At 44.8% G+C, this 20,739-nt stretch overlaps 1 protein-coding gene across 1 annotated transcript in view; it reads right to left on the reverse strand.

Moving 5' to 3' along the window:
- Positions 1–19,695, reverse strand: part of LOC104162058 (zinc finger protein 423-like) — a gene marked incomplete at its 3' end in the record, with an annotated part of 43,753 nt that extends 24,058 nt beyond the window's left edge. The window contains exons 1-2 of the mRNA XM_009700703.1: positions 19,656–19,695; positions 8,872–8,961 (exon numbers count right to left, since the gene is read on the reverse strand). Coding sequence (XP_009699005.1) covers positions 8,872–8,961; positions 19,656–19,695 — 130 coding nt within the window. The remainder of the gene's footprint in view (positions 1–8,871; positions 8,962–19,655) is intronic.
- Between the last annotated feature and the right edge of the window lie 1,044 nt (positions 19,696–20,739).

Consider the following 20,739-nt stretch of genomic DNA (forward strand, 5'->3'; position numbering starts at 1 on the left):
TAGACTATATTAACTTCTTAAAAAAATCCTTTTTTTCATTACTATTTGGCCTTAATTTCTGTTTTCTACACATTCTCATGCTACAGTAACCATACTTGTACTCTTGCTCTATGATAAGCTTAACAGTTCAAGACAATTTAACCCAAAATACGGCAGTAATGGTTACAGAAACTTTTACCAGTCAGGTCAGTGTTGAGTAAGATCCACTAGAGGTTCCTTCCAACCCAAATGATTCCAGTTTCCTGTACCAAATAAGCAAAGATTATTTGGGCAAAGCATCATAAATTTCATGCAGTTCTTCACTGCAGAGTTTCATATCAACATGCTTACTTAGCCCAGAAAACAAAGCAGTGGAGCTTGTTTATGCCATTTGTTCTTCTTCTTTTACAACCTTGTTTATAAAACCCCATTCTCGTGGCTGGCACAATTTGGCTTTTTCTCAAGAAGAATGATTACTGGGGATTCACCACTGTGGCGTTATTTTTTATTGATTTTTCTCATTTAAGCAACAGGCCAATGTAATATATTCTGTTACTCCTGTTTTACGTTTATTTAGGCTGGGAGCTTTGAGCTACCAGTTACAACTGTAATGTGTGAACTAGTCGAAGGAGAACAGAAGTTTCTATGAAAACCAAAGAAATTGTTCACCAGGAGACTTTCCTTCAACGCTTCAGCTGTCTGATTTCACAAAGGTAAAACCCGTTGCAATTGCTCCCCGCAGCAGCATGGTTTCAGCTTCCCTCACTCCTATCAGTCAGCCAAAGCCGACTTGGAAAAGAAAATCCATTGACCTGCAGAAATGACTCAAAGCAAGATGGGCTGGCAAGTGCCCATCAGTCCCGAAGCTGGAACCCTCTGGGAAGGTTGACCTGCAGAACACTGCATGATGCAGAGACAAAGTAGTATGGATATGGGGCACAATGAAGACTTTCTGCTAGGTTGAGATGCTTAATTAGCATTTGTAAAGTGCTTTGAGATCCTGCATAAAAATATTTACTGAAATAAGCTCTAGAAAGCACAATTTGCCTGACCAGTCTGCTTCTGTCCTCAAATCTGCAGGGGATTAGCAAATCCAGAGCGTGGCAGAATTGGATAAATTAGAGATGAGAAGGATTTATGAAGTGATCTCATCCATCCCTCTGCTAATGTAAGACCGTTCCTACAGTGCATTTTCAAGCGCTTTGTCCAGTCTGGTTTGAAAATGACTGAAGTGATGGGAGATAATACTAGAGTCTATTAGATCCCACTACTTCGAAATGTTTCCTGATACTCAGCCTAGCATCTCCTTTGCTTTACTTTAGCCCATTACTGCTAGTTACACCCCTGAAGGCTATTGTAAACAACAGATATAATTTTCATCTAAAAACACAGAAAGTGTTCACCTAATCACAGCCATTTGTTTGGGCAGCAAGAGAAGACAAGGTAGCATCACTGGAAAGAAACACAGGAAGGGAGAGCAGGAGTGTGAAGAAGAAAGGACAGTGCTATGCTATGCCTTGCTCCTCTCCAGCGCTCCCTCCAGCTCAATGGCAGCATCCTTCGCTGGGATTCTCATACCCGCAGAAGACCTGAATGCAAGCAAGAGATGGAAAGCCAAGAAAGCCGTGCCTGAGGGCTCACCCATGAAGGTGAACAACTTACTTCAGTCAGCGCAAGGAAATGAAACACAGTGTTACAGTCTTCCAGCAGATAAAGTGCCAACAGACACACCTTTAAATAAAAAGCAAATTTGTCACAGGGAAAAAAATGTTGCTGGCAAGACAGGGACATGACCCCATGGAGGATGTCCCCTGCCAGCCCCAGAAGGATACACTCACGCGTGCAACCATCCATGTCGATGGTGTATTTGTATTTCTGGCAAGATGCCTCTGCCAGAAGACCCTACAGGAACATCCCCCAACCCATAGTGGCCCTATGCCAGCAGATACACCAAGGTCACAGGACTTCAGACAAGGTTAACCCAATGACCCCAGACATACTCCCAGATTCTCCTGCTGGCATCCCAGTGCACGCAAGTCCACGCCCCCTCACCAGCATGGCCATGCAGGGGCTGCCACCCCATAGCCTGCAGAAATCCTCCCCTTTAAATACGGTGCTTCTAGCAATTTAGGGCGGCTGGCTTTAGGTACCGTGAAGCATGGCAACCTCAATGACATACCCTGATAGACCACGCTTGCTCAGCTCCTCTTAAGCAGACTGGCTTTCCAGCAGACACTGTCTTTAAAAAGCCTGGGAACAGGTGGGTGATGGGGTAGGGGGAGCACTCAATAGCTCACTTTGAAATGAGCTTTTCTTTCCTCCCCTCTTTTACCACAGAAATTAATTCTCCTCCTCTGTGCTATCACTATGATTTTCTCAATTAACATTTGTAATAGTAAGTATTTTCTAGGAAATGTTGTAATACACAGGTGTGTGCTTCTAATTTAAATACTGACACCCATGCTGTGTTCACATCTGAAGATCGCTCCTTCTTGCCAGAGATTCCCTCCCCAAACAAGAAGGGAACACCTATGGCGCTGCACCACCAGAGACGCCTCAGCAGATTCGCGGGACGGCTGTTTCCATGGCAGATGCACGTGTTGGTGCTACGCTGCACCACACACGGCGAGGAATCTAGGGTTTTTTTTATACTTCTCCTTTCCCTGAAGGTGCCACAGCCACGGGATGTCAGTCGGACCTTGAGGACCCCCAGGGACCTCCTGTCACTCCAACCAACAGCTTCCTCTGGCGGCACCATGTCCCCCTTCCCGCCAGCCCGGGAGCGCTGGGAGCAGAGACTCGCTCCCAGGAAGCCCTTGTGCCTGCAGATGCAGAGTTGTGCCGTGAGCTCCTGCAAATAGAATAATCTGGGAAGGTTTTATAATTACTCATATTGTTTCTTTTTATATTAACCCAGCTCCAAAAATCTTACACCTGTCTTGGACGTTCACCCACCACCACATTGTCTGAGTATCATGTACTTTCTATCACTTCACCTTCCGTTTCAGAAAACACCATCAGAAGTACTTTCTTTAAAAAAAAAAAGTATTTATAAGTAAAAGATTGAAGTTAAAAATTAAATTTTATAATTAGGAAAGGAGAATTAAATTTTGTTTCTCTTCTTAAAGGACACATAAGTATGTTACATCATAAAAGCCCACACATTCCCAAGGAAAAGAAAAGTTCAGCTTAGAATAAATGGGGAATGCAGCAGCCAGAGCTACAAGCCTCTCTTGCTTTATTTATAGTTTGCATTTATTTCTGTTTTGGTTGCTTCCAAAGCAGACACTTAAAGTTTTGAGAACCTCAGACTATATATATATAATATATGTATACATATATACATACACACACTGACTGGGCTGCATGCTGCAGGTCCACACAGGGACAAGGATGCTGTTTTTGAAACCAACATAAGAAAGCCAACCAGTTGAGATCAAACATTTCATGGTATATTGAAAAAATATTCAACTAAGAAAGTTATCAAAGACTCTTATGTTCTTTGCTAAGTTCAAAGGTTTATTTCTTTGGAAATCCTTACACATTGTAATTATAATCTTCTCATATTGATTTACTAATGAAATCAGCTTTTAGAAGATGTCTGAGCTTGCAAAGGCACTCAGGATGGGTAATTTCAGAGTACTTGCAAGATAACAGGTTTCTAATGCCCACTGAATTGTGACCGACCTTTTCAATGCTCTGCAGCAGAGATCCCAGAATTTCCCGTTGAGGGTGTTCAAGAGGGGGTTTTTTTCCAGCATTCTGCCATTTGGAAGTGAAGTAAGCCAAAATATAATACATGTAGAACTAGAGAAGAAGAGCTTGGTGCCTAAGGGAGGGCAGTCTCTCTCATCTGGACCGTCCTGACTTACTCCTGGCAGAGCCCCTGCCCAGCAGTCATGCGGCCGGGGCAGGACCAGCAGGGGCTCTGTGGGAGCTGCCAGGGGGACACGGGAAGGGAGCAGGGACAGCCCTGGGTACTGTGAGACCACAGGGGATGGGGTCCTGTGAGGACGCTGGCCTTGGTGGACACCGGGCAGTAAAGCGTGCTGGGGTGTGCAAGCCCAGGGTGCTGGCGGAAGGCTGAGGGGACAACAAACTGTGGCCAAAAGAGGCCTCCAAAGAGGGGAAAGGTGAGGAAGGAGAATGCATTCTATGTAGCTTATCTGAATAAACAGAAAAGGGGAAAAAGTTAACGCATGAAAACTTGCAGGGGCAAGTCTGTTTGCTTCATGAGACCCCAGCTTTCTCATTTGTTTTGCTCCTTTGGTAGCTAAAATTAGACCCAACTCTACAAAACAGTTAGAGGAGGACAGAAACCCTCAACACTTGGGGAGCAGACAGCAGCAGCACCAGGATCAAAAGACCAACGGTGGAGGAGAGCACAGGGAACAGCCAGCAGGGAATGGGCAGGGAGAGCCCCGAGCTGCAGAGACAGCATTGAAAATGCCCCAGCATGGGCTCCGGTAGCCCTGAGCGAAAATAAGCCTCCAAACTGCGTCACATGTTCCTCCTCTAGATATACCAAGTGAAAATTGTGATTTACATAGCTGGGAGACACCATGCAAAGTGGAAGAGAGGGGAAAAGGAGTGACCACAGGGTGGTTTTCTTTTATTTTGTGGTTCATTTCTCAAAAGCTGCTGCTTCCCCTTTTCTCTTCTATTTTTTCCTCCTTAAAGGAGGGAAACTTTAAAAGAAAGTGCAAAGGGCAATTAAAAATCCAAAGTAGCGTACTGTATAAAACAAGCACATGGGAGAACTCTTAATGGCAAAGCATCAAATGTCCGTGTCCTAAAACACTGTGGGTGTTTTTTTCCCCACGCCGCGCTTTGTTAGCACGTCCCTCACACGCACGCCCCACTGCTGCAGCGAGCTCGGTGGCAGGGACAGGAAGTCAGGAGCTAATGGGGAAAGGGGGAATACCAACCTGTAATTCATTTTCATGACTTCTGGAATGTTATAATTGAATGATACTAACGTTGTGTGCTAATGGATGGTTGGGCACTGGCGTTGGAGAGGCCCTTCCAGTCGCAAACACTGCAAAGACCCCCCCATGTTCCGCAGACACATACCCAGGGCCATTTGTCCCCAGCACTCAGGCTATGGGTCCGCAGTCCCCTATTTCCCAAGTGCTTTCTTGATCAGCATAACTCGTAGCTGCGTACAAAAATAAGATACCTTCAGTTACATCAAAAGCAGACACACACACACAGGGGAAAAAAAAAAAAAAAAAAAAAAAAAATCAGGCTTTTAGGTCTGCAGGCTCCTAAAGAGAAGACAGAATCTGCTCTGTTTGCCCCAGACAATTCAGTCAAGATTCCCCAGGGCCTCACAGTTAGGTTAATGAGAAACTCCCCAGCAACCCCCATGTAAAATGCTTTCATAGGTCTTTAAAATGCCTTAAATTCTCTATATATTTAGTAAGACTTTTTCCTTCTTTAAAATGTCCCTTGCTGCTCCTCAAGATAATACTCTCATGATGTATTACAACAGCAATGCAGCATTGTCTGGCTGGACCTTTGCTTTGCAGATATTGAATCTTATTTTCCTCTTGGCTTCGAAGCAGCTGAAAACCCTTTTGCAAAGCAGAGGTGGGCGCTTGCCTGGCCCCCCGGCCCAGCCCACCCTCTCTGACGCTTTCGGAGCAAAATGGACAGGCTTCAAGGGCTGCATGTGCTGTCAAGAGGGAAAAGTAGGGGGAAGGAGAACTCACCTGTGCTCTTCCTCTAGGATACAAAACCTCTGCCTCTTACACAGCAAAACACTACTGACTTGCTATTTAACAGCAAGCTAAGTTTAAGATTAAGACAGGAAAGGAAAAGCTTTTTTTTTCCTTAATGTAAAAGGAAGAAAAATGTTTACAAGACCTGAAGAGGAAGGAAGTTCGCTATATGCCCATTGTTAAACAGGGCTGGTGGACACCCAGATTATTTACGCTGGTGCAAGGGCAGCCTTTGCCTCCTTATACATTTTCCTGATCCTCTAGGTTAGTATGTACAGCCTTTAAGTTGCGGTCATTAAAAACAAAAAAATCATAGAACTATTTCTAGTTATATGTAAAGTACTTGAGTAAATTCCTCGGTGCAACTATGCCAAGGGTTGGATTCCCGCAAAGCATTTCACCTTTGCAGGTTTTACCAGGAATGAGCAGTTAAGCCAGAGCAGACAGCAACTTGTACACGTACTCTACCATCAGAGAAAGGATGGTGCCCTGTGCCAAGCCATCACCAAACAGACCCATCCGAGCACTGGATTTCTGTTGCCAACGTGTCCACCGCCAAATTTCCATGAGCTGCACTAAGCAGCTTCTGCGAGCAGCCCCTTGCCCAGTGCCATGGTCCGGTCAGGGATGCACAAACCGTGCGCCTTCAGTACACTTCAGTAGCAGAGAAGCCCACCATGAGACACAGAGCTTGGCCCCCAGCCTTTGACAGGTCTTACCCTGCACCTACAAGTGGTTACGCCTGACCTGGAGACAGACGGCTGTTGCAGCTACCTTGACAAGCCCCATCACTGCAGAATCAACTCGTACTCATAAAAAAAAAATTCCAGGATAGCTTCTATTGGTATGATGAATAAAATAAGATATAGCAGCAAAAGCACCTTCTCTCCCCACAACTGCACCTATATAAATATTTTGCTAGTATTAAAAAAAAAAAAAAAATGAAAAAGTTATATTCGACCTGCTCTTGCTGTCCCTGCGTACCACAGCACCCTGGGACCACCACTCCCCTGGCCCACAGCAGCTGCGCAGAGTGCCGACAGAATTTTTCAGAACTCGCTTTGTATGTGTTTGGGCATACACACACACACAGAGATGTACAAACACATACAGGAGAAGAAGGGAGAGAAATATGTTAATTTGAAACATCTGGCAAATGTTTCAGAGTTAACAAGTCCCAGGTTTGGCTCCCCTCCCACCCTTTCTTTCTGTTGGGATGTCAAGGAAGGGGAGGCAATTTTGTCATTTTGGGCCAGGGGAGGAAGGGGCATGAAACAAGAAGTTGAAGCGTGTTTTTTCACCCTTTATTGAACTTCAACATCACACTACTGGAGCTAATGCAAACAGGAAGATCATAAAAGAACATAATGAAAGTCTCACACACTGGGACTGAGGGACTGGTTTCAGTTACTGAATATAGCTTTGGAGGCACACCACACAACAGCCAGTGACTCCACGCGGCCGCACCACCATGTACGAGGGCTTTTTAAGCCTGTTTTATGTAGTTCCTCAGTCATATTCCAGCCTGCAACCTCTGTCCTATGCACTGCGCTCTGTCTTGATAGGATACTGTATTGCATCTTTACACACATGCAAGATTGACATCTGTAGCTACTTAAGTATTAAGAGGAAAATCCCCCAATTAGCACACATTTTCCTTAAGCTGCCATAAATCACGCATACAATACATTTTATCCCACATCCGACGTCTTGAATGAGAGCTGTAATTATGGGAGTAAATGAAGAAAAATGGAGGAGACTACTAATTTGGGAAAAGCCTTTCACAGGCTGTCTTTTACTTACGGCGTAGTCACCAATACCATCCAGCAATCCAAAATTAACATCCACTCTGCATAGACATTATTTCTGTTTTGAACCTCAGCCTGTGTTAAATTTAATACAATTGAAGACTTGTGATAGATAGCACCGGTAACTCCACTCCACTGCTGTTTGAGACGAAGGTCAAGCAAGAGAGCCGGCGAGCGCTCTTTTCATGCGCCGTTACCTCCAGGCACAAAGGGGCCTTCGACATCGCAGCTGGGGGTTTGCAGCAGCAGCAGCAATATTTGCTATCAAAGACTAGTGAAAACACAAACTGTTCAAAACAGCTGTAGCGCCCAGAGAAGATGCACCCAGCACAACCAAGAGTGCAGCTGGTACAAAGTGAAATGCCACAAAGTGCCACACAAAGGCAGTTTATGCCTTCAAGACCAGCTAGATGCTGACTTCAGTAAGAAAAGTCTCCTGTGAGCCAGTCTCCCCGTGACTCTTATAAAACCCATGCTAACCAGGAATGCAGCACTATTGTTAACTTTCATATTACTGCTCAGTTTCTGAGCTGTTTTCACATTGCTGCTGAGCTTCTGAGAGAATACCATTGTGCAGTCCAGTGCAAAGAGAGCACAGAAATTGACTTACTGGCTTCAACAAAAAAATATTCTGAGAATTTCATAAGTGTTAAAGACATAACAGACAGTAAAATATCTTTACACAGGGCACAAACAGTAACTGAGATGTGGCTAGTTACTTTAAATGGAAAGTAATCTGACATTTACCCTGACGTTTGTATTATCAATACATATTACACAACTACAGACAAACTTCCTTTATCCTGCTGAGTTTCTTTAGCCTCTTTTTATTCAGATTATCAACGTAACACAGATGAACAAGCCCCAGACACATGTTTAAGAGTTATGACTATGAAGCAGACCAAAAGCTGGTTCAAATGTTAAGTCTTTCTACCATGGCGATGTACCACTTTTATTCTCCAGCCCTGACAGTACTTTCCAATTTCCTCTGAGAGGAGAAATACACACATTCCAGTTGAGACCGAGTTTTAAAATTCCTATTAAAGCAGCTTTTATGTAATTAGATTGGAATGAATGTGCAACAGTGCCCATTGCAGAAAACTTCAAAGTGGTTATACTGGAGAAATCACAACCCGTTTCAGTATGCCCACAAGAAGAAAGAATGGCTCTCCGGAGGATAAGAGTATATTAGTCTCTGTATGTAATAGATTTTATTGACCATATGGAACTGATATAAAAATTGTGTTGCAGTGGGTAGTCTTGGATTTGAGACAGGAATGTGACATACAAAATACAGTTCCTGTAAAAAGCCTGGCAGCCTTCTGGCAGTTTTTGCAATCAGAAGAACCTAAAATATTTACCTGATTGAGTCACTGATGAGTCCCAGGTCAAAGCAAAATCTGAAGATTCACCCTCTTCAACTGAAAAAGAACAAAAATAAGTTGTGATTACTAAAACAAACCAACTGGAAAGCAAAGCCACCAGAAAACTAGGTCCACCATGACATTAAGTATTAAACCAGACTTCTGCACTGGTGAAAAAGAACTTACTGCTTTCTATAAAATAATTCATACGGTAGAAATTTAGTAAAGAGATTTCCCCTACGTTTTAACCTAACTATGGGATTTCTGTTTGCAGTTTCTTCCTGAACATGTAACAGTAAGTTCACGTGAAATTTTAATAGAGGTTCAAATATCACTAGCCACTAAGTATTCATAGTTGAAATTTCATACATTCGCAACAACTTACAAGTGCAAAATTACCATAGTAAACCTAGAGGTCGTTTTTGAAACGTATGCTATAACAGATCGTAGTAAAGAACCATCCTATGAAAGCAAAATTTCCTGACTTATGTCATCTTAACATACTAACATACTAGCCGTGTTCAGAACCAAGTGATATCTTAAGTTTTTTCAGAGTTCAGAATTAAAAAATACTATTATAATGTGCAACCATGTTCTGTAACTGCATTTAAGACTTGCTGATGTGAAAGCTGTCAGAGCCAGGTGCTCAGCACTCGCAAGTGACATATCTATAACTTTCTGCCTGTTAAGAATTATAAAATGTCACCTGATTCTTACATTCTTAAAAATAACTAAGAGCTCAACTGACAACAAGCAGGGTAAAGAAGACCCCGATCCTGCTGTTACTGAAATCAGTGGCAGTTTTACTGCTGTCAGACTGGGCATTTGAAAGTGGTAACGGCAGAAATGTGTCTTTTTAATCGCAAAAGTTGATCATCTTCACCTGCCTACTCTGTCACTGTGACACCAAACAAATTTAAATCATGGGTCTTTATTTCATGATAAAAAGTATTTACTCCTTGCAATCTCTAACCCTTTAAACTAAATTATGTTGGATTCAAATACAAATTCTACATAATTCTGCAACTGAAATCCAAAGCATATTGCAAAGCCACAAGCACAGCCCCTATTGACCAGATGGGACCTATATGCCCAAGCCTGGGAAACTGTTCCAGTGATTACTTACATTGAGTATTTACATTTTCATCATAAGATTCTTGATTTTATGCTTTCCTCCCCCCTTTTTTTTTCTTTTAAATCCACTAAGGAATTCTGGCATCCTGTAAGTTTATTTATCAGGTTGATGTCAGTGGTGACATCATGTGGCACTAGGAACAGAGAAGATAATTTACATAGGCAGTGCCTTGCCGAATTTTGATTTTATGTTCAGACCATAAACAAATGCATGCTCCACAGAAGGGCACAGCTCCGGGCCTGTTAGTCTGCAAGTTTACTAACAGAGGTGCACGGGAACTTGGCCACTTCTTTTGAAAAATCATACTTCAGTCAGTTATACTTTTTCCCAAAAGTCTATGTTAGCATAAAGGCCATGTCATATAGTATTACATTCCAGAATGATAGAGAAAAACAATATACAAAGCTACGAGCTTACTGAAGCCATTATCGCTACTATTCCCTGTTGGTGGCAAGGCAGGCTTGGCTCACATATGCTCTCTCCTAGGGGCTCACCTACCATTTTGTGTTCTGTAAACCACCATCTTGTTCCCATTTTGACCCATTTTTTAATAGAAAAACTCTGGACATAGTTATCCTAAATACGATTTCACTCTTACACAAATATATCTCTTGTTTTAAGATTAAAATCTACACAAATTTGAGAGGCTTCTGCTCCAAAACTAAATAAGCTAAATTAACAATTCATGTACCTTACTCAAAACAGACAAGTGGAATGTTTTAATTTTACTTCATCCTTAACTGCTTTTCAGTTGTCTTGCTTGGACAATTTTTTATATTACTACTTTTATGCTGAGATTTTCTTATTTATTTTTTACTTTGGCAAGAGAGAGGAAAAAAAAAAAAATCAGTCTGCTAAAAATACATAAAGGCAATAAATTCAGTCCTAGTCAAGTATAAGTATAAGGGATCGGCACTGGTTATTGACAATTTTAGCAACACACTGCCTTTCATGTTGGTTAAACACCGGAGACTGCTCTAGTCCTTGAGCTGCTGTAGGGCAGCTGGCTCCAGCACATAACAAAACCACGGTTTTTGGAATCCCTTAAATGAGGGCAAAGGTTTGAGTCAGCCTCTGTTGGCATTAATTTGCTTTGCTCCCTAATGACTGAAAAGGGGACAGAAAACATATATATGAAGACGACAGCACTTAAATTCACTCTATATTATTGCAGTCATGGTTTCAGGTTCTCCTCCTCTATTTGCACAGACCCACCACGTAGCTGACGGTGCTGCACCTCCGCGCAGGGAGGAGGCCGGTGGGATGGAGCCTTTTGAGCTCAGACCCAGACACAGCTCCCTGCAGCTGCTGCTCACACCACTATTCCCCCTTTTTCTTTTCTAATTTTTTTAAGCAAACATCATCTTTCACAGGATCAACCATAAGAAAAAGTAACAGCTGAGGCTACTGCAAGAGGTATTGCTGTATTGGGCTGATGTTTCTCTTGGGCAGCAGGACAGCACGCCAGTTTGTCCCCTCGGACAGGGAGCACGGGGCGGGGGCACTGCCAGAAGGGAGCCGGGACCCCCTGTTGCTTGCTGCAGTGCTGGTTGGGGGGACCCAAACCTGTCCAGGCAGGACACGAGCACTGGGCAAGGCCAGGCTGGCACTACTCAGGACGTATTAGGCGGTTTTAGGGAGCCGCACAGTCACAGCGATGGCCAGTTGGGAGCCCTGACCCGCACACTTGATCCTCGCCTGCCTGCCCATCCACCCACTAAGCTAGGCAGCAGGCACAGAGAAACAAGGGGCAAAAGCATGCCACATCCCCCCCAAAAAAAGGTTGGGTCTGTACACTAGTGTAATTAAGAAGCCCCAGAGGTGTGGAAGGGAAGGGCGTCTGTGAGGCTGAAGCAAAAAAATAGGTGATCAGGCTTTGTCACAGGCACCAAGCATAATCGTAGGGAGACACTTAACTCCACCGTGTGTCTGCTCCCCCTCCATAATGGGCATAAAACCAAGAGCTGAGAGGCTCCTCCGTGGCCGCCTTAATCTTCTGGATATAAATTGTTATTTAAGGAGCTGGCATTTGAAGTGGTGTCACTGCTGGCTTTACCTCAGCCTCGGCAATGAGCAGAAGCCACTGAATTCAGAAGGAAAGATAATGGGTTTCTTACTCCCAAACTCAACTTCAACACCCAAGCAGTTGCAGCTACAATTTGCCCTCAGTTGCACGTGGCCGTTGCTGGACTCACAGGGAAGCAGGGGGAGCTTTCCTGGGCTGGTCAGAGATGTGGGGACCCAATGCTGTGCACGGAGGGGAGAGGAGCCTCAGAGACCCCCATCTGGGGACAGACCGCCTGGGGGCTGCCTTATGGCTTGGCCAACACTCTCCAGGAGGGCAGAGCGGGCCCAGAACAGATTTGGCTGCTGTGGCTGTGAAGGGATTTCCAGTTCTCGCTACAGAGAATCGAGTGAAAAAAAAAACCTTAGTCCATAATATTATCCAGAGAGTAATTCACTTAGGTTGATTTTTCAGTTAAAGTTTCAGTTTCTTAACATTTTTCTTGTCATTCCTTGAAACCTAGGTTGCCTCAGGTGACCAGCATGCATTAAGGTTCACTTTGTGGATGCTATTATTTAAGTAGTGGTAACAGACAAAAAAAGCAGGCAAAGAGGTACAAATATTCAACACAATCACTTCCAAAATACATTGCACAGTAAAATAATTCCTGTTTCATTAGCAGGAAAATATGTTTTCTGAGATATGCCAGCCACAATCATAACTACTGAAGTCAAGGACTAGACACTTCCATCTGTGCTAGTTAATCACTCTGAATGTGTGGACACACAAGTCCACGTCACTGACCTTCAGCATGGGCAGGAGCCACCCACATACCTGAAACACCCTGCAGCTCTGCAATACCACTGGAAACAGCAGCACAGTTTAAGACAGAGAGCTGAGATTTTTATAAAGCAACTACAGATCTTGTACCAGCTCTAACTACTTTACGGGAGTTCTAGTGACATAATGGTGAAGGCTCAGCTTTTCATGAAATTTTGGAGGCATTTCATACTGGGCATTGAAACGAAGACATCCAAAATCACTGATGTTAAGCTTTGGGCAGAATGTTCACAAGTGCACTTCACACGTTTTTGCTGGATACTTCCCGTTTTCCTTCAGAAACTCACCTCATTTTCTCCCCAAATAACATTGCGTGCCTGCACATTAAGCCATGGTTGCAAACACAGACGTTGCTATGTAATTACACTCTTACTCTTGTCTCTATGTGCTCTCTCCATCCAAACGATCATTTTTAAATGCTTTGGAAAAGTATATTTTTACTCCTTCAGTAATACAGAGACAATACAGCAAGAGGACAGAAGTTCGGTCCCACTGTGCTCCATGTGTCGTCAACAGAACGGCACCCGAGGCGCAACACACTGCACCCACGGAGAGCGTACGCCTGTCTCCCACTCCCAAATTCTGATTAGAAAAAAAGATGGGCAAGAAACAGTTTCAAAGTCAAGTACTAAACCTTGATATCAACACTCACAGCACTCTCTTTCTATTTTTAAAGCATTAACTTTTTTTTTTCCTTCTCTTTTGGAAACGGTCCATAGCATTTGCCAGCACACAGAGATAAAATACTGGAAGTAAAACACAGAGTCACTCTTTTATCTGCATCCTTCAGGTTGATGATTATGAGATAGTTATAGGAAACTCACCCAGAAGTGTGTATGCTACAACAGCCGTGCCTTGGGTGAAATCTGGGGGCATCTATGAAGCTGAAGCCCTTCAGGAAGGCTGGGTTTGACATGAAAATAGCCTTGGTCTGGCAGCATAGAAACTCTTCTTGTTAGTCAGCTCTAAAGACTGGTAACTTTGTGCCTTGCCCACTCGTGGCCTGGTGCAGGAGGACACATAGCTGCTTCCACTCCCTGTTCTGCCCCTGCACAGGACTCACTGCTGTCATGCCTGGAGAAGATCTCTGTTCTGCCCCACCTGATTGTGGGACCCGAATGCAAGAGCCAGAACAAGGAGAGGGCCGACGTGTGGAGGAACTGTGGGCAATGGTAACATCACAATACAGCACTCCCACACACCCCAAATATTTGCATTTTGCCCGCTTGTCTCAGATGTTCTCTAAGGATGCTTATTTAATTGCTAGGTCGCGAGTGGTGCAGGCTCAAAGACTTTGGTTCTTTGTGCTCAGAGAAACTTCTGAAAAGATTCAGCATCCATTCCCCTAAGAGTGAGAACATCTATTTATGGGGCTACCATTACCTGAACTCCATTCACAGGCACAGTGCTTATTTAACACTTTATCACTCCCAGGAAAGAAGTTAACCTTATCAAAGTAAGACGCTTCTGAACCAAATGTTGATTTCTAGATGCAATCAAGCTTTACAAGTGAGCAACAGCCCCTCAGTAATTCAGATGGCATGTGTATGATCCCTTATCCTATTACACAGGCTTCAAGGACCACAAGGACCAGTTTAACACTTCCCATAATATAAAAACTCCACAGTATGTTAACTAAAATGTCAGGAACTGTGACAGTTTGAGAAATTGCTGAGAAATATGTTGGGTTACAAGCAAGTCCCCCAGCTGATGGGGGAACTTTCCTGAATCAGGGCTGTTACCAAGAGCTGCATTCAGGACCAGGGCCATTCCTTCATCTGCAAGCAACATTTGAATATGCCATGTACAGGATACTTTGAGTGCAGAAAACACTGGTGCCACTTTTTAGTTTGCAGGATTTTGTCAGATTTTGTTGGTGACAGAACGCTCCCGGATAAACCTGGGGAAATCTCACCAATGCCTATGTATTAGCTGTAATGTACGTGTCAAGATTCACAGCCTTCCCTCTAGAGAAATACTCTAGCACCAATCCACGTTGTAAGCCAGCCACACAATAATCACATATTTTCCCTGACCTAGCTGTAGGTACTCACAAGCAAGAGCTCTGTGATCTTCTGTAATCTTCAGGCTTCTTTGCTGCCTTTCAACGCACATCTCTCTGCTGTCTGACCCAGTCTTTGCTCCGTCCCTCCCATCACATGAAATTACATGCTCCCGAATCAGTGTAGGACACAGAATAGCCCCATCCGACCACCATTCATCCGCCGTGACTCATCCCACAGCACTCGCAGCCTAGGATTTAATACAGCGCTCTTAATCCTGCAAAATGCAGAGCAGCTTCCATTTCCACCAAGTCAAAGGGAGCTGAGGATGCTCAAAACTTTGTGGACTGAGGATTGTAAATTGGGCAGTTTCCAGCTGCTTGGCATGGCAGGAGCACAAAGGATGTTAACAATCTTTACACTCTAAATAGCCTGGTATTTTCCACGTGCATCTAGAGTCTGTCTTTGGAGAGGTGTGGATAGGCTCGCTCCTCAAACTGAAAGAGGATGAGAATACCCCTGCTCTCACTCAGCCTACTGCCCAGAGCTGCTACCACAAATAGCAGTGGCATACAGCAAAAAAAGACAAAAAAAGTTTGGAAATGGTTACTTTGAGCAGAAACCAGCTAGCCCTTTCTGTTCAGATCACCTCCTGGCTGGGTGTAAGGCTTTCCCTCTCTCCTGCTTAGATGTTCCCTGTCAGATTCTCCACCTCCTAATATCGGTGAGACAAAAGTCTGCAAAACACAAAAATCTGCAGAAGAGCAGCAAAGGAAAGTAGTAGTATGAAAAATGGTCACATTAGTTTTTTTAAACGAAGCACGGCAGTGGCAGAGCTGCAGTTGGCTGCCCGGGAGCGTAGCAGGGTGCGGAGCCAGCCCCGGGCCAGGGCACGCAGCCCTCAGGGAGCCAGGCTGTCCTCCTTCGTCAGCAGCCTGGGGCCTTCTCCCGCCGGTGTGCAGGGCAAAACCGTCCACATTCCGCAGGAAAATAGAAAATTTTGTGCGGATTTGCCAGTGTACTGACAATAGCTGCCTGTGAGTGCATCCTGATGCATTTACCATACCTCGCAGCTAAAAGGAAAGGGAAATCCCCCGGGTGCCTCCGTACCACCATTCAGGGGAGCAAAAAGGTACCTGGCAGAAGCAGCCAGGTGGGCTTGGTACCAGCCATTTCAGCCTACTTACTCCCTCTGGAAAATCAACTCTGCAAGGGGATTCCTGCCCGGTCTCCCCGTGTTTACAAGATATTTTGCTTGCTTGCGTGATCGTTTCCATTTAGTTTCAGTAACACACTGCCATTTTTTTCCCCCCCAGTGGTTGGTGGAAAGGAGCACTGGGACATCAGGGCATCCCCAGAGAGGTGACGGCGTATTCCCCGCCCATGCCCTAACCCTGGGACCCCCCACGGGAACCATGTGTGGTCCTCAGCTCCATCGTTCACAGCTCCAGAGCCACCTCCCAGTTCCCTCCCCAGTGCACGGCCAATTCAGCCATTGGTGGCCCTCAGCCAGGAGGGGTTTTTTCCACCTTAAATAGGGCCGTTATATATTAATCCTTCCATGGGCCAGCAGGCCAGGGAATAAGACAAGAGGGTTTACTGACATGGCTTATTTAGCTAGTTCAGAGCCTAAATTTGCCCAAGTTCTCTAGCTGCTTTTTTCCAAAGTCAGTAACAGGGCTTGGCAGAGATTGTGGGTTTTGCTGGCAAAGTCAGCCTTTTTGTGTGAAGGAGGGAGGAGTGGGGAAACCCAGACTGCTGTGCTCTCTAGGTCAGGGAGAAGGGGAAAAAAAAAAAAAAAAGAAAAAGAAAAAGGAAAAAAAAAGACAAAAAAAGGAAGAAGGATGAGACAAATGGGAAAAAATTACAAAGGAAAACTGAAAAAAAAAGATAGGAACAGAAAAAGATGTGAAGGTGATTAAGGAGAACAAGACAAACAACAAAATAAGGTAGCACTAGCAAGTTTATGCAAAGGAGATCTAATTATGGGTGGCTAAATCCTCCAGGACATTAATATTCCATCGTAATGTGTCTAGTTTCCTCCTTTCCAGACATGGCAGGGAGGAAATGAGAATCACTTAGATACACTGTTTAATGAGCAAATGATGGACGATCACCAAATACAGCCTGCCTGATAAGTATCCATTAGCTTAAACTCGCACAGTAAATCTGCGCGCAGCTAACGGGCCTGCCTCTTCAAATGCTACGGCAAAACTTAATGTTAACTGCAACTAAAGAAAGGGATCTTTGTAAATAAAAATCTCATCTCTGTAAAACGAGGAAGACCGTAGGACATACATAATGGTGAATCACAGCCCTTCCCACGGACCGCACACCTGACTCACAAGCCAGAGCCTATTTATTCCCAACGCTCATATTTAGTTTTTGTGTTTCTGATTCACAGACTTCACTGGAGACAGGTATTTCCCATCAAAATATATTATGTAAATAAATACGAGTGTACAGTGTCATAAAATGCAGCCAATATTCCACATTGCTCTCAAGATCAACATCTTATACATGCAATACATGAAGCTTCAGTTCTAAAACTGGGCCTGCAGACGCCCTATTTCCGTACTTTACATTATAGACTTGGGATCAATACTCTTACTGACGGTTATTACAGGTTGTCATTGAAAGTTAATCCCCCAGAGGGCAGGGTGGGTTTGGGTTTTTTCCCCTTTTGATTGCAATACATGATATTTAATCTGTGAAATGCTCAGGAATTTAGAGGTTGCCCTGGAAGAGACACCTGCCTGAGGAGCCCCCTGCTCTGTGCTACATACGAGACCCACAGCAGCAGCACCTCAGCCCCACGCAAGAACCACACTTTCCTGGCACGCTGGTGCAAAACCATCCACGCAACGGCTGACACTGGGAACATCCAGTTTTAGGTTCCCCGTGTCCCATCAGGAAGCGCCATACCCGCTGCTCTGCCGCAGGGCAACACAGTCTCCTTTGCAGGGTGTGCTGTTAGTCCCTCCTCTGCCCTGTCGCGGGCTGTGCCACCTTCCTGCATCCCCAGCACAGTAGACCCATCTCTGGTGACTCCCCACCCTCCTCTTGCCTTTCTGGACAAAAATCTCTTTCAATATTGGTTGCTTCTAATTGTTGCTTCCACCTCAGAAATGCACAAAGGGGACTGGAGTTTGGGGATCCTTCTGCTTTTTCTGCCTAGAGTTTGCCTGGCCATGAGGCTGGAGGGGAGCACCCCACACAGCCCAAGGGACCCATCCCACCGATGGCCCATTCGTGCCCAGCACAGAGCTCCCACTGACGTGCTGCACCCCCAGACCCATCATCTGCAACAAGCTCTGCTGGAAACGGATGGGAGCTCCCAGGATCCCTGCCCTCACCTGCCCCAGTCGGCCTGAGCTCCAGCCCACACCACCCCAGCTCTGGCAGGGCCAAAGCACCGGTATGGGGCAGAGAGCAAAGAGGTGGGGAGGGACGTGGAGGTGCACGAGGATGTGGGGTGCAGGGTGGCCAGCTCCTATGACAGGGATAGGGGATGGCAAGCACCAGCTGCCTGTGGGTGCGCTCCTCCCTCCATTATCATATGTATTTCTAAGGCAACTGTCACAATAGTGTCTGCACCTTCTTTCAAAAATAGATCTACTACGAGTAAACAGGCGCTTTAAAGCTCAAGTGAAACAAAACAGGTGAAACTGGTATTCCCCATGTCGCTCATAATATCCTGTATTTTACTTTAGTAACCAAGAGTTTAAATATTCTTGCTCCATCTGGAACGCTGCTGGATGACAGAAACATGTACATGTTGAAACCCTAACAAACCAAAACAAGGACAGTAGAGAAAGGGGGATTTAACGCACCTACAATTCATGGCCAGGACTTTAATTCCATGAGTCAAATTCGCAAGTTGTGAAGCGATCCCTTGCTCTGCTAAAAAGCCAAATGCAGGCTGAAGTTTACCAAAGCCAAGAAGATGATGTGAGAGACCCATGAAAAGTGACAGACCAGAGACAAGTCAGCAAGCAAAAAGACCAAGCTGCTACTCAAATACTTGCAATTTCTTACACCTTCCTCCAAACTTTGGGTGTAGAATGTGGACTAGCGAAGGCTCTGCTACCACCTTATGCACTTTTGAGCACAGATACCTGGCAAGTGAAGGTACACAGATCGCTGTTACCACCTAAGACAGTATTTGCAAACATGTGGGACACGGAGCTCTGTGTTGGAAGACAGAAGACCCAAGAGCTGCAGTTAGCAGAGACAAGGTGCACATGGCAGAGTTCAGCTGGAGCGATGGTACAAGGCCACAGGGATGCCAGAGAGGCTTTTATTGTTTCCTGAATATAAGGAAATGGCTACAACAAAATGACATTTCAGAATGAAGCCAAAGCACCATGAAGTTCAAACACTGGGCTCTGCACAGAGCATGCAGGGACTTACCAAGTCAGATATATCGCATGCTTTGCTTCTCGGGGTGGAGGGAAGAGCAGTATTTCGCCATTTTTACATTAAGGCTATAAAATTTCTCTATAAGCAGGGCATCTAATAAAATAATTGACATGTACTGGCCCTGTCTTGAGGCAGCTAATGAGGATTCTGAAAGGTTAACATCTACCGCAGACTAATGACGCAAAGAAAGGGGAATGTTCTGAGATTAATTTACATAAACTTTTATACGGAAACAGGAAGCAAACCAGAGAAGAACAAAAGTAGACAAGTAGAATAATGCAGATGGGCAGCGGGACCATAACTCCTTACACTACCTCCTGCTCTGCTAAAGCACATAAAGAGATTTACATGCACCGGCAGACCAAGCATACCTTACCTCGGACTGCAGTCTGCTCCCCGTTGCTATGAATGGGCATCGCCCTTCTCTGTTCTGCTTAGTCAAAACCATCCGACCAAGTGTAGTTCTGTAATAAAAAACTCCCCAAAGAAACCCACTCACTGTCCCACCTGCTATGGCCAGACCAAGAGCCACATCTCCCGAGACCCTCCTGCCATGGACAGCGAGTAGCCTTTTCCTTTCCTTTGGCAAGGAGCTGCCATCAGGATGCAATACTCCCCAGCTCATCTCATCATCACTGTAAATCAAGTCCCACTTCAAAGCAATTTTCTCGCTATGGATTTCATCCAGACCCAACAGAAGCAGATGAAACATCTCCCACTTCACATGGATCGGGCACAATAGCATTGTCAGCCTACACCCTGAGCTGTTCCAGATGGTGGAGGGACCCCAATTTTCAGACTTAGGTTCAAGGCAGGGAGTTTAATGCCCATGAAAAATGCACACTTGCAAATGAGATAAGAAGAAGAGAAAATTACTAGAACAACAATAATTACTTTGAGGGTCACTGATGAAATGGTAAAGCACACAACTCCTCTACTCTTACACGTTTAAGTCTCTTACTTCATAATTCTTCAAAGCAGGTTTTACTACATTATGCCTAAAGTCCTCATCCCTGCTGCAGCAAGCTCCAGCAGGAGCAGAGCTGCTGTACCGAACACTTTGCTTAGCGTCACACTCTCCTCCACAAATACCCCATTCAGCACCCAGGGCTATTAATCACAGCTGAAAAAAAAACCAACTTTGACCAGATTTCTACACCTCAGCCTAAAAAAATACACTGATTTTTACTGCTAATCCTTCAAACTTGGAAATTTTTTCACTGCTCAGCTATAGTTGCAGCATGGGTAGCACAGGAAAAGGAAAAGAGAGGAGGCTTTTCCTGACCAGCCATTTTAATTAGAGCTATGAGGGCTTGGAAAAACCCATCTGGTGAGTGGAGTTATTTCCCCCTTTCCCCTCCTCTTGGCCTGCTAGTCCCAATCAGAAAGACCCCAATTTCCAAAAGCGCAAGTGCGACGAGCTGTCAGTGCACCCGCCTTGCTGCCGTCGCGGGGCCGTC

This window comes from Cariama cristata, unplaced genomic scaffold (genome assembly GCF_000690535.1).
Source record: "Cariama cristata isolate BGI_N322 unplaced genomic scaffold, ASM69053v1 scaffold7215, whole genome shotgun sequence".
Lineage (NCBI taxonomy): Eukaryota > Metazoa > Chordata > Aves > Cariamiformes > Cariamidae > Cariama > Cariama cristata.